Here is a 26,786-nt window from a genome sequence, read left to right on the forward strand (position 1 = left end):
CCCGGCGGGCCAATCCCGGGACTGTCCGAGCCTGGCTCTGCCGCAGGCGGGCTGGAGCTCCTAGCCGCCAGTGCACCAGTCCATCCATCCGCCCGTGTGCCCCAGGCCATGGCGAAGCTGATGGTGCTCACCCTCGTGGGGCTGGGATTGGCACTTTTCAGAGATCACCGGTCTTCTTACCAGTAAGTTGGGTGGTGAAGGCTGCAACCCCTGTCCCTCCTCCCCACTCCCAGCGTCCTAAAACCCCCACTCTCAAAGTAGGGTCCAGGCTCTTAACAGAAAATACAGACCTGTGCTGGATGTACAGCCCACAGAGGTTTCATAAATGTTTGTCCAGGTTTCATGTGCCACTTGAAAACCTAGCCTTGCTCCTGGTCTTAAAGATGGGACAAGTCAGTTGACAGTGGTGTATGGGTCAAGTTGTTAATGTCGTGAAGATCCGAGCGCTTTGACTACAGATTCACTTCTCAACCTGTCCTTAAAAAAAAAAAAAAAAAAAAAAATGGGGATGAGGGTTGGTGTTTTGTGATTAGATACCTTCATCGTGGCTGCCTGGCCACTGCCAAAACTTCTGGTCATGGGGAGGCTCAATTGGAAGCGGAACTGAGGGAGACAATTGTCCTTGAACCCAAGTCGGTAGGATCTGATGCTCCCTGAAGTGGTCCACCTGCTCCAGTGGATGCTAGGCAGGGAGGAAAGAACCATGCTGCCTGCAATTGATGTCCTAGGTTCTGGCTCTTCCCCTTGAGTATCAGAACTCAAGCAGATCACTTCACGTCTCTAAATCTCTGCTGCCTCAATAAATTGAAAATGGGAATACACCTTGTATAGGAAGTAACTAACACTGAACTTGGATAGAGTAGCTATTCAATAAGTGTTAGTTCCTGGCTTCTCTTCAAAATATTTAATAAGTCATTAAGGTGCTGTGGAGGGGTGTTTTAAGAATGAACCAGATTTGTGATAACTTTTTGCAGGTGTTCAAAGTTTACAGCTCATCCTAGTCTCAGAGGCTTAGTCAAATAATTCTTATTTACTCTGAAGTAAAACATTAATATAGTGGAAACTTTTGGATTTTTAAAAAATGTTATCACCTTACAGACTAGTAAATAGAAGCTCACATTCAGAATTGGTTTTTTTGATTTATCATGGACTTTTCTTCTGTTATTTTTGAAATCAGAAAATATTAGAGAAGTATTTGAAAAAAGTAGTTAGTGGTTCAGGCTTTTAAATGACATAATATTAGCATGTGAATTTTCTTTGGTCACAGTACTGCTGGCTGCAAATGGGCTTATACGTAGAGATACAGAATGATACAGAGCCTCATGGAGTAGCCCAGGCAGGGGAAGAAAGGGAGATTGCACCTCCCTCTATAAGGCCCTAAAGCCTTGCTAGTCAGAGGGGTCTATGGACTGGCTGCATGGGTGGTAATTATAGCTCCCTGGATGTGCAGAATCTCAGCACACATACTCCCCCTTATACTATTGAACCTGATCGACATTATTTAACAAATTCCCAGGAGATTTATATGCACTTCTGTAAGGAATATTCAGATCCTGCCAGTATCCATGCTAGAACCAGATTAAGAGATCCTGGATAACCACTAAATGACCTTTATCCCCATTTTAGAGATAAGGCATCTGAGTCTCTAGAAAGATCATGAATCTGTCCAACATAGAAAAGGGAAGCAATGATGTCCTGAAACCTGCATCGGGAGCAAGCCAAGTCCCCAGAATGGCACAACCTTTTAAATTCAGAGATGACTGTAAGTTTGGGTGCAGGGGGCTCACAAGAAATTATATAGGCCCAGGCTGGGGGCAACTTGTGGAAGCATACAAGGGATGCCTGCCGGGATTTCCTGAGTTTCTGGGCCCGGAGCTCTACAGAGGAAGGGATTGGGAATGCTCCTGTGGGCCACAAGTCTCTGACCATCATTGTCTGACCCATCATTATAGTCAGCTACATGTGACCTTTAGAGGTACACACTGCACAGCCCAGGAAACGCCTTGGACAAGATAGAAATAGTGCCCTTGTGGTGTGGTGTGTGCAGGTCCTGGAGGTGCTTGTTCCTACCTTATTCATCATGAAACCACTGTTTCCTTTATTTAGAAAGAAACCACAAAGCTAGCATGAGTCTTTCAATTCATTTCTGACACTCAGGTTCATTCCAGGCAACACACTGTGTGGATAGAGGGTGGTGACCCTGGCTTAGATCTCATTTTTCCGACTTTCAAGCCACTTTACCACTTTACACCAAGAAAATTTGAGCCTTTTTCTCCACCTGAAAATTATGGAATAATAAACCACATTGCAGTAGGATATATATATAAAATCTGCTGCTTAATAAGTACCCTATAATTGTTAGCTCTTATACTTGCTGTATGTGATCTCAAAAATCCACTTGTGAAATCCAGTGAATGATACCTGAACATTACTACACCTCGTTGAGAACCTAGGCTAAGGATGAATAACCTACCAACCCTCCAGTCTCCCCTATCAGTGCACCCACAACATTTTCCTGGTCTGGTGTTCTAGCCTAACAATGCCACAAAACAATTCAGTGGACATCTGCCAACCGCTCTCACTTGCAAGTGCTGCGTTGGTGCTGGAATTCATAGGAATCAATAAGATAAAGTATTTTCTCATTGATTTCAGAGTGTACAGGGAGCAACAAGACCCAAAACTGATAAATGTAAAGCAACATTGAAAGAGACTTGAGAGATATGTAGGTGAAGGGTCATGAGGATAAACTTAGGAGTAACTAATCCTGCCACAGAAGAAGCTGTGGAAAGTCATGAGAATCCTGGTTGTTCTCATGGGTAAGCAGGTAAAGGGCCTTCTAGATGGAGGGAAAAGAGTTAGCAAATGGAAAGGTGGTATGAAAGGGATATAGGGAACAGGGTTCTTGGTATCATGTCACCTAATTCCAAATCCCAACTCTGCTCTTCTAAGCAAGCAATGACATGTAAATGACTTCGCTTCTCTGTACCTCAGTTTGCTTACCTATAAAACAAGGAAAACCTTTGTCTCAAAGGTGGTTAAGGAGATTAAACGAGGAAGTATGTGTGAGAGCTCTTAACAAGCCTTAACAAGCCCAGTGGCTTGGCACATAGTAGGCCTTAAAAAGGAATTATTGAATGAACTAGGAGTGTGCCATGCAGCTACAGAAAATCGACTGCTGAGGGTGACTATGACCCAAATTTGAGAGATTTTTTAATGCTCAGCTAAAGCTCCTCACTTTCTTTGGCCGGAAGCCAGGATGTATTTGCACAGAACAGTTCACAGTAAAGGTTGTGTGGTTTCTGGACAGAGTTCAGAGGCTTGTGAATCAAGGACATGTCTCAGTACTGAACTTTTATCTCTTTGACCTGGAACATTTGGACTTAATCAAGATATTTCCTGATAATTTGAGGAAAAGATTGAACAACATGAACTGATTAACAGTGACACAGGTCAATGAACCTCAAGGGGCTTCTTCCAGCTGTTTACCATTGTTATTTGTAAATTTTGCCTCATTAGAGGGTTGAATGTAGATTCTCATTTGCACTTGAGTTCCAATCCCAGCTTAGATACTTCATGACTATGTGGTGTTGGAAAGCCACTGATCTCAGTTATCTGTAATCCGGGATAACAAACCCTTAAGGAGGTGTTTGCAGGGTGAATGAGGGTATGCACAGTACCTGAACTATGGCATCAATGATACTCTGTTGAGATATGACTTGTTTGGGCCACAAATTGGAGCCCAAAGCAACCGGGAACAGCTTTAATGCCTCCTTGCCTACTCTGGGTTCCTGTTAACTGTAATTATCCTGCCATGTCCAGGCTGGAGATCATTTGCCATGGGAGGGAAGCCTGAATTTTAAAAAGTGCTGAACAGTTCTGCCTTTCTCTATACTCAGTGAACGAGTCACAGTTAACGAACCTTGTAAGCCAGGCAGCATGCTTATTCCTCCTATGTGGTTTTAAGCCTAAAAAAAAAAACAAGTTAATTTGGCTATCTTGGGCTTTTTTTCACAAGTTTTGGCCCATTCAACAATTTCGTATCATTGGATCTCTCCTCCCCTGCCACCCTCTGCATTGTCCTTGGATATGGCCTTCACCCTTAACATTTTGAACCCCATCATCGTCATTGGAGTTCCTTGGGGACACTCCATGAATATTCATTGTATTTCCCCAAAACTAGTGTCTATCATAGTGCCTGTCTATGGTAGTAGACCATGATCAACATTTTTAAATAAATGAAGTAGATTTGAGTAGAAAAGTTAAGAATGCATCACATGGATTGGGGTATCATTTTGTGAATCTTGTTTTAGATGTGTGTGTGTGTGTGTGTGTGTGTGCATGCACACATGTGCATGTTTGCACCATGTGAAATGCTTTTCCTCATGTGATTCTGAGTCTACTAAGTATGCAAGCCACTGCTCTATGATAACTTTTAACCTTCCCTTTATTGCAAACTTCTGTGATTGACATTGGATTTCCAATTTTTGTTTTTTGTTGTTGTTTTTTTAAAAGACTGGGTCTTACTCTGTTGCCCAGGCTGGACTCAGCTCAAGTGATCCTCCCACTTCAGCATCCAAGTAGGTGGGACTGCAGGTACATTCCACTGTGACTAGTTCTGATTTCCTTTTTAAAATACCTTTTAGTTTCCCAGGTTATAGGGCAGATCCCAACTTCCCTTTGCAGTCTGTTTTCTGATTTCACATCTATCCCTCAGGGTTCCACAATCTCCTTGCAGGCCAAACCCACCTCATCTCTTTGTTCATCTCAGAACTGGGATGCTTTTACAAAGTGGATTAATGGACTCCCTTCCTAGCCCATTAGGCCAGATAGTCTTAGAGGGTGGATGGGGTTGATAGTCAATGGCATGATAATAAGAACATTTAAACTTTTTTTCTGAATGAATGAATGAAAGATCAATTGACGTCAAATTCTTATCATCTTGTATCATGTTGATAAGATTTTACCCAGAGTGTCTAGTCACCTCCAGTCCGTCCTCCACCCATGAGACTAACTTGCCAGGGAGGCGAGTGAAGAATGTCCCAGTCAAATAAAATTTCTAAGGATTCTTGAATAATTGTCACTACTCACTATGACTATATGAAATCATTTGTTCAAAAAATATACATATTTGTTGTTTAATCTCTCGGCTGTGCTAATGTCGTGGTCCATTTTTTTTTTTCAAATGCCTCATCCATAGCTCTGTTGTGGGCTCTGCTGGTGCTTCCTTCTCGCATGGGTTCGTTTTTCTTTTGCCCTTCATTCAAATATTCCCCTATGATGTTTATGTGCTCCTATTTAATAAGTCATTTGTGTGTATGTGTGTGTTTGTGCATACATGTGGGCTTGGATGTCTGTGTATGTGTGTGTGTGTGTGTGTGTGTGTGTGTGTGTGTGTGAGAGAGAGAGAGAGAGAGAGAGAGAGAGAGAGAGAGAGAGGAGAAAGAAATGCTTTTTTATAGACTGGACCTGGATATGATTTTTGGAAGTTACAAATCCTTTAGGCACACCTACATTTTTTCAAGTACTACATCTGAAAGCAGATGTCCAGTCCAAACTGTGAAGCCAGGCTGGGCAAATAGATGGAAACCTACCTGTCAGTTATTCTAAAATATCATGGAAGAAATTGGAACTATGTTGCCATTCGACCCAACAATCCACATAGGATTTTGTACACGATTGAAATAGTTGCTATTCCCGCCAAAATGCACAGCGCATAGAGCAGACACTACGCATCCTTTTGGGTATCTATCCATCTCTTCACACAGGAGTCCTTATGCAACTAAATGTATCCCCTGCTCCCCATTGGTCTTGCCCTGACCTTGCATGGTAGAAGAATTGCAGGTGTTGGGGACCACTAACTATGGGGTTGCAACCAAGGCGAAGTACAGTTAAGGAGACCTTTGTGGGCTGCAATCTAATTCTAACTTCTGAGTAGTTTTATCTGTTTCATTCCTTTCTCCCTCCCAGAACACGACTTAATGCTTTCCGTGAAGTGAAACCAGTGGAACTCCCTAACTGTAATTTAGTTAAAGGAATTGGTATGTATGTGAGAAGAGAAGTTGTCTCATTGAACTGCCACTATATTATCTTGCCATTTATTTCATCAATAGACCTGTTTAATTTTATTCAAAACAACCAATGTTGATCCAGGAGAGTTTTATTAAGTCAGTAGTTAGTTATAAAATATCATGTCACTTGACTTTTGCCTTCATCAACATATTGCCAATGTGTTGGCAGTTTTGTTTGTTTTTGTTTGGTCAATAGAGCAGAAATAATAGTCAGAACCATGTATGACTTCATGGCAATATAACCTGAGGAGATAACAAAAGAAGGAAAGAAGAAGAAGCTAAAGCACTGAGTAGAGAATCCACATATATATATATATATTTTTTTTTTTTTTTTTTTTTTTTTTTTTTTTAAAGGTCTCACAGGCCTTGGTAATTACCACAAGGCTTCTCCTCATGTATCTCTTTTAAGGTTGGAGAGGAAAATTTCCCCAGAACCTCTCAGCAGATTTCCCCTTAGATCTCATTAGTCAGAGTCAAAGGACAGGCTAGGGCCCAAGCTGCAAAGGAAGTTGGGAAAGCAATTATTAGCCTCCACTGTGGGAAGCTAGCCTGGTCAGCAAAGAAGAAAGGGCCAGGAGTAGTGACCCACAGAGTGTCCCAGAGCTCAACTCCTTGTCTGGTTTCAACCAACCAGCTTTGTTATTTGAGGACAGTTTGCTTGATTTATGCTTTTGTTATGGTTTCGGCTGGGTGGTGTTTTTGTTTGTTTTTAGAGTTATTTATCTCAGTTGGCTACAATTCAGAAGGCAATGCCAGAAGACTCCTTCAGTTAGTATCATTAAACTTGGTCAGTTACCTGAGGGCACAATCTTTTTCTAGAAAAATATGATATTGATATCGAATATCATTAGGTAGTTGAAAAGCATTCATCTCTATTAAGAGCATGAATACAAAACCAAGTAGTTTGTCTTCAGATTAATTAAAATTTAAAAATTTTATACATATTGAAAGCATAACAAACTTGAAAAGAGTGATATGTTATTGATATCATTAATTGCCTGTGCATATTCTCAATCACCTGAAATGCATCCCCATTTAAAATTTAATCAGGCATTTGGAATTTGCTTATATTTCTAATATAATATATTTAAATATTTCTTATATTTAATATATTAAATATTAAACTATATTTAAAAATATAATGATATATTAAAATATTTCTAATAAAATATATTTATAATAATATAATCATGTATTTTCTTTTTTTTTTTTTTTTGGGTGCTGGGGATCGAACCCAGGGCCTTGTGCTTACAAGGCAAGCACTCTACCGACTGAGCTATCTCCCCAGCCCTATCATGTATTTTCAATATGGTTTTCAAACAGTTTAATTGATATGGAGCTATTAAATATCAAGATATATTTATAGCTTGCATCTTTTGAAAAACAACAAGCTTTTTCAAAAATCACACCTATTGTACATTTTGTGAATGTTCATGAACTTTATTTAAGAGGTTTCAGACTCTGAACAAAAAGCTCTAGGGCATCATTTGAACAAATACTTTGAGTAAATTTTAAGTACATGTGTTACAAATATTAATATTAATATTTTAAAAATTTCCATATGATCATACTCATCAATTTGAATGAATAAATGAATGGATGAATTATTCTGAACCTATCAAAGAAAAGCTAATATACATCCCCATTTTGGAATCAGAGTGTAGAAGAAATGTCTTCAATTTCCTGCAGTAATACGAGCAAACCATACTGTCTCTCTTCTGCAGAAGTGGGCTCTGAAGACTTAGAGATACTGCCTAATGGACTGGCTTTCATCAGCTCCGTGAGTGTTTTCTTTCACTTGTTGTGCTCTAGGACAATTTCTAGGACTGGTCACTCAAGTCTTGCACTTATGCCTTCTATGTACCGATATCCACTTTCAAGTAAAATGGAGCCATCAGACTTTCCTGTGGGTGGAAGCTGTGGCATGGTTGTAGATGACTTCACTGCAGGTGATGGGAGGTTTTGTGTGGGGTGGGCTGGTGGAACACGTGGCTTCCAGAGTCTTCTGTGGACCTATTGCAGCAGGCAGCTAAGAGGCTTCGCTTGGGGCCCAGACAGAGTGTGAACGCATGCGCCTCCCACTGCATCTGTCATATTTGATATTAGTGATGTGCCAGCTTTTCCTCCTCCATGCTTTTAAGGGATTAAAATATCCTGGCATAAAGAGTTTTGAGCCTGATAAGCCTGGAAAAATACTTCTAATGGACCTGAATGAAGAAGATCCAGCTGTGTTGGAGTTGGAAATTACAGGAAGTAAATCAGATTTATCTTCATTTAACCCTCATGGGATTAGCACATTTACAGATGAAGGTAACAATATTTACTGTTCACTGAAAATCAAAAGCAAATTTTAAAAAAACATGCCAATGAATGAATATTTCTCTCATCCAACCAAAGCTTAATCATGAATCACGTTCTTATATTTGGGCTTTTAAACTTCTTCCCTATGTTAATTAAATATCTGAAAGCCTCTTAAATGCTTGAGAATGCTAAAATATTTAAGATTTTCAAAGCTCCTAATTTTATAAAACACCAACATTCACATTATCTCTATAATTGTTATAATAAAACATTCAACCTTAATCATTATAGTTTTTTTTTTTTAATTTTATTTTAAACAATTTGAAAGACCAGGTGTTTACAGGAATAGGTTTTTTTCTGTCCTCGGTCTTCTGTGACCTATAGATCCAGGGACAGAAAGTCACCAGGGCCAGCTTTCCCTCAGCCCTGCCACCCTCCGTGCCCTCCTGTCCCTCTGACTCTGTTCACTCTGGTCCTCGGCATAGTGTATTCTTCCCTCCCTCATGACTTTATCCCATTTTCCTTCCTATTTGCTGCTGTATCTTGTCCTCTATAATAATCCTCAGCCTCAACTGGACACAGAAACACCTGGAGAGTTAAAGTCCAAGTGCCCTGGCCCAGGCCCTGAGGTGCTGGTTCCATTGTTCTGAGGGAGGTCTGCGAAGCAAGACCTATTAAAAGTTGTCCAGGTGATAAAAAGGCCCAGGTGATCACAACATCTGCCTCCATTTCCTCATCAAAAGGCCCCTCATTCAGTACTTCTTCCCTACTGTCCCCACTGTGGGTGGCTAAAATTGTTGCCTTGAAATCCATCAGTGATGTCCTTGTTAACAAACATCCTTTCTCTCTCTCTCCCTTCCTTCCTTCCTTCCTTCCTTCCTTCCTTCCTTCTTTCCTTCCTTCCTTCTTTCCTTCCTTCCTTCCTTCCTTCCTTCCTTCCTTCCTTCCTTCCTTCCTTCCTTCCTTCCTTCTTTCCTTCCTTCCTTCCTTCCTTCCTTCCTTTATTCCTTCCTTCTTCCACCTCACTTTTCATTGTTGACCACTTTCTCCTTCAAGAGAATTGACCCTCCCTCTACAGGATTTTTTTCTGCTCCTGGTTTTGTCACTCATTGCTGGTTCTTTGGACATTTCCCCCAGAGGTTCAATTCCATTTTTTTTTTTTTTTTTTCTGGTACTGGGGATTGAACTCAGGAGCACTCAACCACTGAGTCACATCCCCAGCCGTATTTTGTATTTTATTTAGAGACAGGGTCTCACTGAGTTGTTTAGCGCCTCACTTTTGCTGAGGCTGGCTTTGAACTCGCGATCTCCTGCCTCAGTCTCCCGAGCCTCTGGGATTACAGGCATATGCCACTGCATCCAGCTTCAATTTCATTTTTTATTGCCTCTTTATTTTCTCTATTTCAGAAATTTCAGACCAGGGCCACTGTGCCTCTATTCTAGGAGAATATCTGCAAATGTGGGTTATCGTTACTATTTTCTTATCAGGTTTTCAGTTCTTTCACTGAAGGTGCTTACTAGTTACTAGTTTGGGTTCTTCTCTTGTAGCCACATGAAATTTGAAGTGTTGAAAAATGAATATGTATATTCATGGTCTTTCCATGGTCTCTCCATCCACTCATCACCATTAAATTTTATTTTAAAAATATTTCCAGTGCAAAGTAATGTAGTGTTTGGCATGGGTATGCCTTTTAGAATAAAATGGGGGCCATAGTGCACAGATTCTCCTATAAGTTGCTTTTGCACTAAACACTGTGCTGTGGTTCTTTTTTGTGCCAGTGCATTTAAAGCTAGTTCACCATGGCCACTCAGGGTCCAACTGGGTGGAAGAACAGTAATACAGTCCAGCTGTTGATGTTTTGTTCATTTCCAGGCTTATGCTTATTACAAATAGTAGTGAAAGAAACTTTTTTCTTTTTTTCTTTCTTGTACTGGAAATTGAACCCAGAATGCTTAACCACTGAGACCCATCCCCAACATTTCTTTTAAATTTTGAAACAGAGTCTTGCTAATTGCCTAGGATCTCGCTAAATTGCCGAGGCTAACTTTGAACTTGTGATCCTCCTGCCTCAGCCTCCCAAGCTGCTGGGATTACAGGCATGCACCACAGCACCCAGAAAAAGAAACATTCTTGTACATGAATCCTCTGTGACGCTTTCCTTAGGATAACTTTCTAGAAGTAGAATCAGCTGCAAAAAATAAATTCTTATTTATATTCGATTTTTTTTTCTTTTTTAAAATTATTTTTTGATTCATTGTACATAAATGGGGTACAACTATCATTTATCTGGTTGTACACCAAGTAGTCACATCGTTTGTGTAATCGTACGTGTACATAGGGTAATGATGCTTGTCTCATTCTCTTTCCTCCCCTCCGGCCCCTCCCCACCCCTCATTTCCCTCTACACAATCCATCCTTCCTCCATTCTTCCCTTACCCCCTTCCATCCCCTGTTATGTATAATCATTCGCTTATCAGAGAAATCATTAGGCCTTTGGTTTTTACCCAAAGGACTTAAAATCAGTGACACAGCCACATCAATGTTTATAGCAGCTCAATTCACAATAGCTAGATTGTGGAACCAACCTAGATGCCCTTCAATAGAGGAATGGATAAAGAAACTATGGTATATTCACAATGGAATATTATTTAGCCATAAAGAAGAATAAAATGATGGCATTTGCAGGTAAGTGGATGGAGTTGGAGAATATGATGCTAAGTGAAATTAGTCAATCCCAAAAAAACCAAGGGCCGAATGATTTCTTTATATTTGATTTCTAACCAACCTGTTCATTAGCTATCACTAGGGTCTTTCGCTGCTTCCTGTCAAATGCCTTTCATGTCCTTTCCTTTCTTCTCTAGTCAGTTTTACCTCCTGGTCCAGACCCTACTCTCTGCAATCCTGGATTACTGCTGCTATTCCTTGACTCCAAGCCTCCAGTGAATAAGCCTTGAATCCTTACCTAATTCCTGACAAAGCGTATCTTGCCTTTCTACCTCCAAATCTTCAGCTTTGCCTCTTTCACTCTGTTCCAATCACAGCTTCACTATTAAGTAAATGTGTCAAGGAAACGCCTGTCTCAGGGCCTTTGTACACATCTTCCCTTAGCCTAGAAAGCTCTTTCCCCTGACATCCTAATGTGTTGCTCTTTTTTCTCATTTAGGTCTCTGTTCTAACATCACTTCATCAGAAACAACATTCCTGACTCCTATGAAGAACACATCGCATAACTCTCCATCTCTTTATCCTGCTTCATTTTTCCTTTATAGCATTTCACGTGACATTTGCATTTATTATAAACACTTGTTGGCTGAATAGTTCATCAAAAGCATCTCAACTGGCTTCTCTGTTCAAATCTCTTCAGTTCAACCTGCATTATTTTCCTTAAATACCAGTTTGATCATGTCAGGTTTCTAAAGATTCACTACTGCTTCTCAGGGCAAAGATCAGAAGAATCTCACATCACTTGCCAACTCTGATCACAACTTTTTGACCACCAGTTTCCTTCATGTTCCAAAGTCCCATTTCCTATTGTCTCTCTGACTTTCTTTTAGGGAATTCGTCATCTTACGAGGTATAAATTATACCTGGGCTCACCCTCTCTTAAACAGTTCCCACATCTCTATCCCTTCTATGTCAACTCTGCATCTTGCAAAGGGCATTGGGACTAGAAAGCTTAACAAGTTCTTTGGAGTTTTAGTGTCAGTGATGATCATTCTTCAATTGAGAATATTTTTTCCCCTCTAATAGAGTTTGGAGTTTTTAGAGACTGTCACTCGTTCCTCCTCTAGCCACTTTTCTTTGGGAGCAATCACGAATGTTCTCTCTACCAAGAGATGAAAATATTCCATCTGCCTGACATCCTAAGTACTAGTTGGAGGTGGGTTGCAATTGCTTTTTGGAGATGGAGCTGACAGCTGAGAGCTCAGTTAATGTTTCAATTTTTGTTTTTAATCTTCTCTCAGATAATGCTGTGTACCTGCTGGTGGTGAACCATCCAGATTTCAAGTCCACAGTGGAGTTGTTTAAATTTCAAGAAGAAGAAAAATCACTTTTGCATCTGAAAACCATCAGACACAGACTTCTGCCTAGGTGCTGAGATAGCTCACGTGTGTATTCTCCTTTAGCATCAGCAAATGGTTCATCCACTTTTACCTTTTCATTGTGGCCAGAGCACGTTCAACTCTCCCTTCCGATAACCACAAAGCATGTTTTTCTGCAGAACATTCTAATGACTCTAGCCCCTCAGAGAAGTCCATTCTTCTATGATCTCATTTCTTGGGCTCCTCATTTCAGGATCTCCATCCAAGTTTTTACAAAGAAAAAATTCTGCTCCTCTCCAAGATCAGACTGAGTATTCCAAACCTAAAGAGGCTTTATGGATGAATTCCACATCTTGAACTTATTTACTTATTTGTATTAAAAAAATAGATTCTTAGCTTTTGCAAATTCAAAATATCTAAGAGAGACCCCAAATCCAGTGCATCTAAATCCTTCCTTTGTTGGCTTAACTGTTGTTTAGTTGGGCACAGCTCCTGCAGTAGCAGATCTATGGGGACACTCGGCAGCGTACTAGACTAGTTGGGCACAGCTCCTGCAGTAGCAGATCTATGGGGACACTCGGCAGCGTACTAGACTCCGTGACAATACAACACAATAAGAAAGGAAAACACCCAAGGATTCTCAATCCTGGTCAACCCAACCCAAAGTCAACTTCCTCATTTGCCTTATGAAGATTTGGTTTTCGATGCTAATATGAATTTAGCACAACCATCTGACACTGCCTTCCAAAAATAATGATTACTTCCTAATTATATTTTTTTTAGAATCCCAACCCCTACTTGCATAATTAAAGTATAGCATTCAACCACCTCAGTATTCATAAACCTAGATTTGCACTCTTTGCAGGCACCTAGGAAAGGGCTTAGCATGTAAGATGCCTGTGCCTCTTCCTCTCCTTTCTTATCTGATGGTTTTGAGGATGAGGAAAATGAGATTTGAAAGAAACTGATTTACTGCATGATGGTTGACCAATTAGTTAGCAGCTAAGTAGGAAGGAAGACCAGGGACTTTTTCTGTACCCCCAAGATGAGTTCAAGTTAAGAGAACAGATTTGGGATGGAAGAGTTTATTCAGCAAAGATATTTTGGAGAGAAATGAGATCACTGAGTGTTTGAAGAATGTAAAGTATACCAAGATGGCAAAACTGGACAAATCACAATAATAATAGCAATAACAACTTAATAAACTTCAGCTCTAAATCAGGTGCTGCACTAACCAATTTGAACAGATTACTTGAGTGACTTTTTATGAAACCCTTCATAATTGGGTATTATTGTCATGCCCATTGTGGATTTAAAAAGTTTGAGGCCTGGAGTATTTGTTAAGATACCTCCAATGACACCATTAGTTGATGGTGGAGCTGAGATTGTGGTCCTGACAGTGTGAGTCCCAAATTAGTTTTCTGAACCACTAGGAAATAGTGAAAATTTATTTGATTTTTTTTCACCATTTAATCTCAGAAACCTCATGTTTGTCCAGTTTCCCAGATCAGGAGGGTTTTTTTGTTTGTTTGTTTTTGTTTTTGTTTTTTTCTGGTCAAGTTGCAAAGATATTGGTTTTCAGCAGCATAGAACCTGACTAAAAGGAACCCTAGTGCCACAATTAAATAGAATTTAGCCATGTGTAATTTTGCTTTGTGGTTGATGGCTGTTTATGTTATTAATATTCCAATTACTAGATCTGTTTTCAGCCTGCTCTTATTCATAATGTCACAACTGTTATTATTACTGGTCACTTACTATATGCTAGGCATGGTGACAAGGCCTTTATACTCATTTTTTTTTTTTTTTTTTCATTCTTACCCTAGCCTTTCAAGGTACAGAGGGAAAACTGACATTCAGAAAAGTGGCTCAAAGTTTACTGACATGCTTTGGTGCCATGTTGGGACGATAGCAAGCAGGGTCAGATTCAAGCAGTTTATCGGATTTCAAAGCTCTTGCTCTAAACCAATCCACAAGGCTGCTTTTTACGAAAAGCAGGCAACTGGTAGGAAAACATACTAATTTCAGAAATTTATTTTTAAGAAACTGAAAGTAGAACCAGCTTGCAGATTTATGTCTGGAGCCTGTACTAATCCTAAACCCCAAGACCTTTTTCCATGTAGTAATAGTGACTCCCATTGATTGAGGATTTATTGGGTGTTAGGCTCTGCGCAAAGCACACAACAGGCATTGTCTCATTGTAATTCCTACTGAAATTCCACAAATTAAGATTTTGACCCTTGGTCTTCTACTAATGAGCTATATGACTTTGGGAAAATCACTTAACCTCTCTTAACAGATGAGAAAACTGAGGTTCTGCATTCTTGTCTCGTTCGCCCAGGAGCCCAGAGCTGTGTCAGAGCTGATGCACTGGCCATTACGCAGTCTGCGATAGAGCAAGGATAATTTTCTCTCAGATCATGGCCCCGGGGAACTTCTGTCATCTCAATCAGCAAAGAATGACTCACTTATGTGTTTGCTATTGTACCTATTAAAGCAGAAAAATAGACTCATATATCTTACATTTTCAGAAACAGAGAATCCTAATCGAAAAGAAAATAGGCAAGCATCCTATTTCTGAGCTTTCTTGTTCACGGCCATCTTATTCCGTTTAGAGTCATGGAACTTCAAGGTTGGAAGATAGATCAGTCTATCATCCTCCTTTCACAGATAAGGAAACTGAGGGCCTGACACATGGAAGGTCTGATTTTCCCTAAATTGCATAGCTAAGGTAGAAAAGATTTAACTAAAACGCAAGTCTCCAGGTTGCCAGTTCAGTGGACTTTTCTGGTGGTGGTTGTTTGTTTGTTTTTCATTGCCTTTTGATGTCTAGACTGATAGGAGCCAGCTCCATGTGAGCAGATTCATCTTGCCGTGACAATTATGCTATGGCCTAATTTAATGTCCACTGAATTTATACCCACCCACACCTTGCCTTCACTTTTAAGGTATAGCAAATAGGATTTTTATGTTACAGTGCTATTATCACCTCTTAGGATTTCTTAGAGTAATTTATTATATTTTTTTAAAATATTTTTTTAGTTGTAGATGGACACGATATCTTTATTTTATTTATTTATTTTATGCGGTGCTGAGGATCGAGCCCAGTGCTTCACGTGTGCTAGGCAGGTGCTCCACCACTGAGCCACAACCCCAACCTGCAATTCATTATCTCTGAGGATGGGAGAAGAGGGACTGATTTCACATTGATTCTGTGCCATAGAGCTAGAGCGACAGCTCATCTCATACCTTGATTTTAGGAACAGACACGAATGAATGCCAGCTCACAAGCTTGCACTCTACAGTACCTTCACCTGTATATATTATGTGTTTTAATTGTAGTGTGAACGATATTGTCGCTGTGGGACCTGAGCACTTTTATGCCACGAATGATCACTATTTTACTGACCCATACCTACGATCCTGGGAGATGTACTTGGGTTTAGCCTGGTCGTATGTGGTTTACTATAGTCCCAGTGAAGTTCGAGTGGTGGCAGAAGGATTCGATTTTGCTAATGGAATCAACATTTCGCCTGATGGCAAGTATGTGCATTCTTCACAATGCGATGGATTTACACAGGCTCTCATTAGATGTCTTTAGAATGTTGTGTCACTTTTGAAGTGACCTAATACATGTTGTCTTAGGAAGATGAAATTAGAAAAAAAGCAAAATTTCTTAATTCTTCAAGGGTAAAATTGATCAGATCAGACATTTACATTTGTGAAGGTATAATGTGTTTTTATTTAAGGAAAGAAAAAAGTGCATTTCAAGAGGGGAAACCATAGTAAGCATTTAATAGTACCAAAACAGCTTTGTTTGGAAGGAAGGTTTTTGAGTGTATAAGGAAATTAAAAATACATAGGTGTATAAATATCTATAGTACTGATCTGTGACAAGATGAGGAGCCTGCACCAAAATGTAAATTAAGCAGTGCTTTCTTCATCAAGAGAGTCTTCAATGAAAAGAGTCTTTTTTTTTTTTAATTAAATATTTATTTGTATTTTAGGAGCAATATACACTCAAATATTGAACCATTACTACAGAATATATACAAATGAATTTAAAAGGAAATACATTATTAATAGGGGTTATTGCATACTGTTTGATTAAAACAATTTATTTTATAGTGTTAGCAAACATGAGTTATCATGTTGTATTTAATTAAAATGCTTCAAATATATTTTATACTACTCACATTTATTTTGATCTTCTCCCATCCTCAAAGATAATTAAGTAAAATCATTCTGAATTTTACTTAATACATATTAAACAAATATATATATTTCATATATGTAACCATATGTATAACAGGAACTTTTAAGTTGGTGGGGGGTGTTTTCTACTTAAAATACTGAGATTCTGGGGCTCTTTTCAATATGGGGTGTGGCCTGTCTCCACTTACCTCCTAATAAAAATGCCTTAAATGATTGCTATGGAGACTTTCCAAAAAAAAAAAAAAAAAAAAGAAGCACTCTTTATTTAAGATGGGAACTAACTGTGTGAAATAACTATCCACATTTTTTCTTATTTAAAAGCAAGCTGTAGTATAATTATAAAAATTGTAATATCATATACCTATACATTTTTCAGTGTGTATTATATATACATACATATACATGGAAAAATGTATATATATATTACATACACAAGAAACAAATATATTGTGTATATATATTATATAGATGGGAAATATATATATTATACATGGGAAAATATGCGATATATATTTATATATATACACACATATACATACACTACTAGAAAGATCTTAACTCAGTGGCTTGCTTAGTGATGTGGTTGATTTACAATATTATCTCATGGCAGCCTTGTAATGATTCACAGACCAGTATAGATCTGGGGACCACACTGTAGGTGGCATTGGCACATACACACACACACACACACACACACACACACATATATATATATACATACATATATATATATATATATAAACTATACATCCATCCATCTATACCTTTCCTCATGTTGTATCATGAAGAAGAAGCAAGGACACTTTTCAAATATTCGTATTGTCCCTTGGTTTTAATGATGGAAGATAATCATATCATCGTATCTCTTCTTGTTTTGGGATGCACTGTGCTTAGCTAACCAGCAGTCTTAATGGTGTTTGGTGTTGTACCCTGAAAAATATTGACCCCGCAGGGTTGGGACCAGGCTCAGGACAGAGGGTGAGGAGGACTTCTCTCCATCTAGGCCAAGCATCTTGACTTCTCTCGTATTTTTTCTGGCCTTAAACAGGGAACTGCTGCCGAAGGGCTTTCCTGCAGCTTCCCAGAGGGAGAACTTCCTGTCCTCTAAAATACAGAACCTGGGACCCTCCACTACATGGAAAGATAACTTTCTCCCAGATATTAAAAGCTTGTGTTAGGGCTGATCAGGGATTAGTTGGTTCCCACCTTTAGGATTAATTTCTCAGAGATTAAACCCCTTGGTGCACTGTGAACTCATTGAGTTCTTTCACAATTTAGTGCTTTGAGATGTGTGCCATTTTCCAGTCTAGAGGCAAAGTTCTTCCCTGGGAAGAGCTGTCACGACTCCCGTAACCTTCTGAATTGCATTACCTCAAGCGCTTTGATGCAGTTCTTGCTTCTTTGAAGGTATGTCTACATATCTGAGTTGCTGGCTCATAAGATTCATGTGTATGAAAAGCACGCTAATTGGACTTTAACTCCATTGAAGGTAAGATGTATTAACACTATAAGTTTGCAGAGTGATAATTAGATTCTAATTGATTTGTGAAATTAAAAGTGAGGAAAAAAGAATTGTCTAATTGGAGCAGGTGAGAACCAATTCTTCACTTCTTTATTAAGAGCCATCCCCACCATTTCATGTCTGTTGCTCACTTTGACTCAACTGTGGAGTGGGAACAGCAAGCCACACCTCACCTGTGAGACTTTGATTCTTTCTGTCCCAGTGAATTTAAGTTTGGATTGTGTTTGCAAGTCCCTCTTCTCTCCCTCTTTCTCCCTTCTCCTTCTTTCTCTCTCTTTTTCTCTCCCCTTTTCTTTTTTCCTCTCTGTTGATAGAAAAGTCAAGAAACAGCCCCAACCTGTGTTTCATGTAGAACTTTCATCTGCAATACCTATAAAGGCTATGTGCTCACAGTGGCCACCGTGTGACCTGGGCATCCATCAACTCTCAGCCTTTATCCCCGACCACCTCTACCTCTCCTGCCTCAGGATGGTCCTGGGGCTCCCCAGGCATAGCCCTGCCTCAGGACGGGGCACTGCTCCCTCTGCTTGGGAACATGTCTCCATGACTGCCTCTTTCATTACCTTCCAGTTTTTACTGAAATGTCACCTCAGCAAGACCTTTCCTCACCAGCTAATTGACCTGGGACCCACTCCACATATTTCCTAGCTCTTCTACTGCTTTATCATTGCTTTCAGCATTTACTACCAACATACTGTACCAACATTTTTTTTTGATTGTTCCTGCAACAATTCTCAACACTTAGTAGGCATTCAACAAATACTTGTTCAATTAATATGGTGGGGCTGGGTAAGTATCAGGGGTTCACCCTCTGCCCCCTTCAATTCTGGTTCAGGTTGAAGGTTTGGGTCAAAAGGGGTTAAAACACAAAGGAGAGGAAAGAAAAACTATGAGCACAGTGGACCATTATGACAGTAGGCCTAGCCCTGCAAAACCGCAAGGCACTGCTGTCCTGCGCCCACACGCAGAGTGTGGCACTGTCTCTCCAGTCTCAGAACTGTTCCCGTCAGCACATTCAAGCACTGTCATGACGGGCCTCACTCAGAGAAAATTACTTGAAAGTGACTTCAAATGTAACATCGTGTTTGACATTAAGAATCATTGACAGGACTGGTTTGGTATTAGCTGAAGTAAAATGGAACTTTGCAGACTCATACTGGCTGAGGGAATAAAAACAAACTGTGGTTTAACAATAGGTACTTCTGTAAGCTGAAAGTTAAAGAATTTTATAGTAGAACCCAATCCAAGACACATTCCGCCCGCAGAGTGCTGGAGTTCTGCTCCTGCCCAGGCCAGCTTGAAGGCAAGCCTTGTTTCTGATTGGGATCCCAGTTTGGGCAACAGACCAAGCCTGTTTCACTTCATAGAAACCAACCCAGCAGAGGCCAGCCCCTCAAATGTAATTCAATTCTTTCTCTTGAAAGATCATATTAATTAACACCTCAGAATGCCACATAATTTGATAAAGTAGCTGGGGCTAATTGTAAATTTTTATAATGAGGTATATTCATGCTTATGTCCTTCCAACATGGGTTATGCCCACACAGTGGAATATTATCTGGCTTCAAAAAGGAATGATGTGCTAATCCCAGAGGTTTGGGAGGCTGAGGCAAGAGGATCTTGAGTTCGAAGTCAGCCTCAGCAAAAGCAAGGCACTAAACAACTCAGTGAGACCCTGAGTTTTGTCTCTAAACGAAATACAAAATAGGGCAGGGGATGTGGCTCAGTGGTCAAGAGTCCCTGAGTTCAACCCCCAGCACCCCACTTCCCCTCAAAAAAAGGAATGATATTCTGATACACGATACAACATGAGTAAGCTAGACACAAAAGGAGTGATATTGTGATTTCACTGATCCAAAGTACCTAGAACAGGCAAATTCATAGAAACAGAAAGTAGAATGGTAGTCAACAGGACTGGGAGAAAAGGCAGATGGGGAGTTATTGTTTAATGTTTACAGAGCTTCTGTTTGGGATGATTAAAAGTTCTAAAGATGGAGGTGATGGTTACGTGACATCGTGAACTTATGTATGTCATGGAGTTGTACAGATAAGAACAGTCTAGATAATAAATTTTATGATATGTACATTTTACCACAATAAAAGGAATGCTCATTTTCTTCCAAAAAAGATTCTCAGAGTCCACAAATTAGTCTACCTCAGTGAACTTCAATTTTCTAAATCTCAGGATATTTGTTAACAGAGAATACGGTTTTTCCCACAGGGAATAATTTATTTCCTTGATCAAGGAGAGGACAGTCTTCCACTTGTCTTAGTGGGACTGTGAGGTGTGATACACATGTCCACTGTGATGAGCTGGGATGGCTGGGAATCACACATTTGCAAAGCAATAGTTTATTTCTACACCCAGGCTGGGCTTCCTGCTGCACCATTGGCTCGCTCTTCCTTGGTACTGCTGGGTACTTTCCAGGTGATGAGCTCCTCACCGAGTACACAGTAGGAGCTCAGTCCTTTCACGTGGAATGGGTGGGATTCCAGGCTATAGGTCCTTTTCCCACTTCCACCTCCAACTCTCATGTCACCTGACTTTCATGCACCATGGAATTCACCAATTGGCTATACCCCATCCAAAGACAATAATGGATCCTGGAGACACACATTTACCTCACTTACACAATCTAATGTACCAGAGCCATGTGCCGACACTGAGACACATGTGGGGACAGGGGAGGAGGAAGCCTGGAGCTGATCTTGACCAGGGGGTGCTTGCTCAGCCATCTTCTCTGGCTAATCTTGCCTGTTTCCAGGCTAAGTAAGGAGTGCCATCCCTGCGTGACAATGAGAATGAAGCTCTGCTGTGTTGCTAGAATCCTCTAATCCCTTTGAGGACATGTGGGGACAGCTCTCATTTTCAGTAGGAAGCAGAGGGCCGCGGTGGTTGGCTGCAGCTGCCTGCCCACGCTCTGGCCTTTGCAGTGAGTCACGACCAGTTATTTACAGGGTCCCTGGGCACTGAGGTACGCTGGACTCTGAGGTATGCAGTAGATATTGTTTCTCTGATGAGAGTTAGAGGTAAACAAATAGATGGGATTTCTTTCCGGTAGAAGGCAGCCAAGATGATGAATGGTGGAATTAAGAATCGTTGGTATTATTTATGATACTGGTACAAAGCCTCGACAGCAATCTGGGCAGTCATCACACGCTTGCAACTTATATTTAGAGAATAAACAGCAGAAGAACAGGGAGTTGAATAACATTAAGAAACTAAAGAACAAACTTTTCCTCAACTCCAAGGCAAAAATTAGACCCTGGATGATCATTTCTTCCCTGGCTGCACAGCCTATGATTAGCCATGAAAGACCCTACATTTCATCCATGTTCACATCAGAAATGTGTATCTACATTTCCTGGTTGTTTTATGAATTCTTGTAAAAATAATCATTTGCACATGCCATTTTAGAAGGAACTGCTTTATGCTGCATTTAACACTTAAAAAAAAGTCTTAGATTTAGGCACAGATGTTAACACAAATGATTTTGTTTAATTTTCAAGTTTTTTTTTTTTTTCCTCTTTATGAATCTTTCCCCTGCTGTCCTGGAAACCAACAAAATACGAGCATAGAGGGCAGGCCAGAGGAATTCCCTGAGTGCTATTGGAATCGTATAGAATTATTATGTCCCCAGAAGCAGCAGTGTAGTGACCAAGGAAGAGAGGATAGTTTTCCCAGGTATATTGCTGCAGCACTTCTCAATTTCTCTCACTTCCTGTCTTTTGTTCTCTCCTTGCGCTTAAACTTGGAAGTCCCTTGACTTTGACACGCTTGTGGATAACATATCAGTGGACCCCGTGACAGGAGACCTTTGGATTGGTTGCCATCCCAATGGTATGAAGATTTTCTTCTATGATGCAGAGAATCCTCCTGCCTCAGAGGTTAGTTTGAAAAGTGAACTAGATCAGTGACCTTATTTCCAGCAAACATAGTTCTCAATTCTGTGTGCAAATAAAAAAGGGGACATGGATAGATGATCAGAATGATCAGAAATAAAAAGAACTTTCAGATGTGTTTTGGTCAGAGTCTAAGCAGGAAACAGATGTGGTACATTTAAACTGGTTATTTCGAGGGGAGTTTAATAAAGGCATTGTCTACAAAGATGGGGGCATAGTGTAGGGACATCAACCAGGGATAATGCAGGACCTGAAGGCTAGCAAGTGGGCAGGAAATGAGGAAAAATCAAGAACAAGAAGGGAGCAGTGAACTGGTGATGTAGCTTGGTGGCAGAGTGCATGATCTCCAGCACTGCCAAAAAAAAATAAAAATAATAATAAAAAGGAGTGATATGTGATGTGGTGTGTGGAGAGGGTCATCTGAGAGGAACAGGCTCGTGGTTGAGGGATGTGGCCAACCAACAGCAATACCACGGGGAGTACTGCTGGAGCATACATACCCCAGCTCCCTCTCAGTCCGACCACTGCTGCTGGTTTTGGAGATTGAGAGCACAGGAACCCCCCAAAGCAGGCCTTGGTTAAGTCAGAGCAGAATGGGGTGTGGGCTTGCAGGCTGGGTTGAGGAGATCCAGCACTGGATCGGTCCATATCTTCATTTCAATAGCAAATTTCTCCAACTTGGAAATTCACAATAGTTTTAGAAACATAATCATGCCACACTACAATGGTTTAACTCTTTGTTACCTGCCTTCCTGTTCAACTCCTCCTTTCTGAGTGTCAGAACAGTCTCTCTCAATTCTGTGACAGATTGGTTCCAGTACCACATGGTTACAAAATCCACAGATGCTTGAGTCCCTCACACAAAATTGAAAAATATTTGCATGTAACCTACACACATTCTCCCATATAAATCACTCTTGATTACTTATAATAACTAATACAATGTAAATGTTACATAAATAGCTATGCTATTATCTAGGCAAGAATGACAAGCTGGGTGCAGTGGTGTACACCTGTAATCCCAGTGGCTTAGGATCTGAGGCAGAAGGATGGAGAGTTCAAAGCCAGCCTCAGCAATGGCAAGGCACTAAGCAACTCAGTGAGACCCTGACTCTAAATAAAATACAAAATAGGGCTGGAGATGTGGCTCAGTGATCAAGTGCCCTGAGTTCAATCCCCAGTACCAAAAAAAAAAAAAAAAAAAAAGAACCAGAATGGCAAGAAAAAAATCTATGTGTTCAATATATAGTATTTTTTCCAAATATGAAGCTGGCTGAATCTGTGCAGATGTGGAATCCATGGATATGGAGGACTGTATATATACAAGTTAATGCAGTGGACCAGTCCCCAAAACACACTTAGCCATGCTCTCAGAATGATCCCTAAAGAATGGGGAGGCAAATCACTTACTGGAATTTACTTTGGCTTAGAAGACCTCTTCTTCCCCCTTAGTTATAGTATGCAAAGATTCCAATATTTTTGTCCACTATCTTTATTTAGCAGATTATTTTGCATGAAAATAATAAGAATTTGAAGCTCACTCTACCATAGGCATTGGGGCATTTACTATCACTTATCTGGTGTTTTCTATTCTGAGTTTTCCATATGTACTAACTATAATTGTTATTTATATTGAATACATGATATCATTTTTTTGACATTTGTCTACCACAGAGTGTTTTAAAAGCTTATGTTTAAGTCAGTCTCCCCCACCAAAAAGGAAGAAAAAATGACTGTCTCCTGGATTAAAAAAAATCAAAAGTGGATTTCCAATTACATTATGGTTCTCATATCTTTTCTCTCTAGGTTTACAGGAAATTATGATCATGGTTAATGGCAATCCTTTGCGCCCTTTGCTCATTTTTTGCTATTAGGATCACTGAATGGTGTGTTTAATAGAATAGAAGAAATGTATGCTGGAGAGTGTTCACTGTTTAGAACTGAGCAGAATGTTGGGTTCTAATGTATTCTTGCTGGTTAGCAACTTGGTGAACTTGGGTCATTTGCTATAGCATGAATTTGGTTTGTTGTCCTTGGAAAAAGTGTTTCCTCTCCAATGATAGATCTGGTGAGGAATAGCAAAAAGTAATAACAATCCATTATCTAATGTTCTTCCCAACAGAAAAGCAATTTAGTTTTATTAACAAGAGGCTTAGTTAAGCCAGGGTGCACCACCATTTCCTTGAAGTTAATACTATATTTCAAACACTATGGAAAATTCCTAAGACATCTGTCTCTGGTGCCAGCTGTTTTAAAAAGGTAATTTTGAACACCCCCATTGACCCTTTCATCTTCAGGCATTGGCCTTCCCGGACAGCCATACTTGGTGTTCTGTGCGTAGACATCCTTTCTCCAAGTCATTGTAATTTATCCTAGTCGAATGGGAATTTAGAAATAATCTAGTCTTACCCATCTCATTCTGCAGATGAGAAACAAATGGTAAGTGAAAGATCCAAGACACGACCCAGGTCTTGCTCTTTGGTGCAATGCTCTTCATATTAGGTCAAATCATATAAAAATGTTATTTTTGTCAGAATGATCAAATATTAGTATTTAATATGAGTTTAATGTAACAGTGCAGTGGTGCTGATGATGCAAATTCTCCACTAAGTGAAGGAAATTGAACTTATAAAATCTTATACATTTAGAGATTGGACCTCAAGTTCAGAAGAATGGATCAGTATGGTACAGAAAGGTGGTTTGGTGTGTGGGGAGGGTGTCATACATCCTTCACCCCTTGCCTGCATTTAAAAGTCAGGAATTAAGGGTAAGCATCCAAATTCCTAGTGCATCTAAAAATATAAAAACACAGACCTGAATTCCAGCACGGCAACCACTCAACTTTGCTGGGTAATGGTCTCTGCTGCTCCCTAATGCCTCGTACCCAGGCTATGCTGCTCTTTCATGTGACCTGCCTAGTCCTCGTAGGTCTATATGCTCACTACCATTGTTAAGGATCACATGATCAAAAGCTGATGGTTTACAAATGAGGAAACAGGTATCTTAAATATAGAGTAATTTTGATACAAAATACAATGTATGTAACTATACGCGGTATTATGGAGAAATGACCCTGTGCTTAAAGTTGTCTTAAGTGACTTTTTAAAAATGTTAAGCTCATGTTATTTCTTTGATAGGTGCTTCGAATCCAGAACATCTTAACAGAAGAACCCAAAGTGACACTGGTTTATGCAGAAAACGGCACAGTGTTGCAAGGCAGCACAGTGGCCTCAGTGTACAAGGGGAAACTGCTGATTGGCACTGTGTTCCACAAAGCACTTTACTGTGAGCTCTAACAGGACACTTGTACCAAGTCATGGAAAGTGGGGGCCCATCATTTGCACCACTTGCCACATTCGGAGAGGCTGCAGGGAGCTCAGGTGATGTTAGTTGTGTATCATGAGACTGAGAGCAAATCTGGAGAGTGAGGCTCTTTCAACAGTACACTATCCAATGAGTCTTGAAATACTTGGAAATCTCATTTACCAGTGAAAAAAATCCTTCTCATTAAAATGGCTAAATTTATTATATCAATTGTCAGGTCTCAAATAATTTAACTGTATGTTACTCATTAGGTACTTTCCTTAAATGGGTTCCCCGAAAGCCTGAGTGTCTGGCTGCTTCGCTAGTTCATGTTCAGGGAACAGGAGAGCAGGATGAGCTGTGTGTCACAACTCCAGTTCTCAGGGACTCCAGGTGGCATGGTGGAACATGAATGTGCTCTGCAAGGTACCCCCACCTCCAAGCACACCTCCTTGGCAAAGTCACTGGGGAACCCAATCTGTCAGACTTGCCCCTTCTGCGTGTGACTTTCTCAGGAAACAGTAGCCAGTTTTAGCAGTGCTCTCCTTTTATTCTGTCTTCTTCAATTCTCCTGTGGCAAGGGCATATGGGAAAATCCCAAAATTCTTGGGAATGGTATCACACCTGAAAATTATGAGTGTCTGTTGTCTTGGCACACATTATCTTTTAAATTTCATTGCCCTGGGTAAGGAGGGAATTTGCTCACTCCAAAGACTGGGCACAGAATGTAGTAATTAAGTCAGGTACTGTTAAGTGTCCCAAAGATGATTTTGCTGTTCAGTGGAGGAAGAGGTATTTTTTGTTTGTTTTTGTTGTTGTTGTTGTTATTTTCCCCTATTCTAACTTGCTGTGGAAACTGAGAAGGAAAAAAAAAAAAAAAAAAAAAAGGAAATGCAAACAAATAAAAGTCAGAAAAGATCAACCACCACTTTGGTCATTGTCCAAGGACACAACTAGGAAAACATGACTTGATCATTTTGTTGTGAAAGCTGACATAAAAAGGTTAATGCACCTCATTTATTTGTCTGTTTTGAAGATAGGACTTTAATGCCAGATTCTTTCTCTTGGACAGTAACGCAGTCACTTTAGAAACTAAGTGTTTTGAAGGCACTTGTCACATGGTTGGTGTTGTGATTTTGGCCCAGCATTTTGGGAAAAATGTTTTGCCAATAAATTGAGAACTGTCAATTTTAAGACCACTGAGCCACTGATTTAATAAAAAATATTTTCGTTTTGATCAAAAAACTTTCCTTACATCAGGTTTCATGTTATTTTGGCCACCATTTCTGGCAGCACAATACCAAGTGTCTTTTGAGTGCTATTACTCAGTGATACCATCTATTCACAGTTCAGGAAATAACTTCTTGTCACTATCAACAAGTGGTGCTTAGGAAAACAAAAACAAAACAAAACAAAATTTCCTTCAAAAA

At 39.9% G+C, this 26,786-nt stretch overlaps 1 protein-coding gene across 1 annotated transcript; it reads left to right on the forward strand.

The window, feature by feature from the left end:
* Nucleotides 1–26: 26 nt before the first annotated feature.
* On the forward strand, nucleotides 27–25,583 carry Pon1 (paraoxonase 1). Its single transcript, XM_047562551.1, has 9 exons — nucleotides 27–182; nucleotides 5,968–6,038; nucleotides 7,793–7,848; nucleotides 8,210–8,378; nucleotides 12,336–12,462; nucleotides 15,756–15,956; nucleotides 18,036–18,117; nucleotides 21,910–22,038; nucleotides 25,191–25,583. Exons 1-9 carry the CDS (start codon nucleotides 109–111, stop codon nucleotides 25,347–25,349), a joined length of 1,068 nt encoding a protein of 355 aa, XP_047418507.1. The 5' UTR covers nucleotides 27–108; the 3' UTR covers nucleotides 25,350–25,583.
* The last annotated feature ends 1,203 nt before the right edge of the window (nucleotides 25,584–26,786 follow it).

This window comes from Sciurus carolinensis, chromosome 8, assembly GCF_902686445.1.
Source record: "Sciurus carolinensis chromosome 8, mSciCar1.2, whole genome shotgun sequence".
NCBI classification, from domain to species: domain Eukaryota; kingdom Metazoa; phylum Chordata; class Mammalia; order Rodentia; family Sciuridae; genus Sciurus; species Sciurus carolinensis.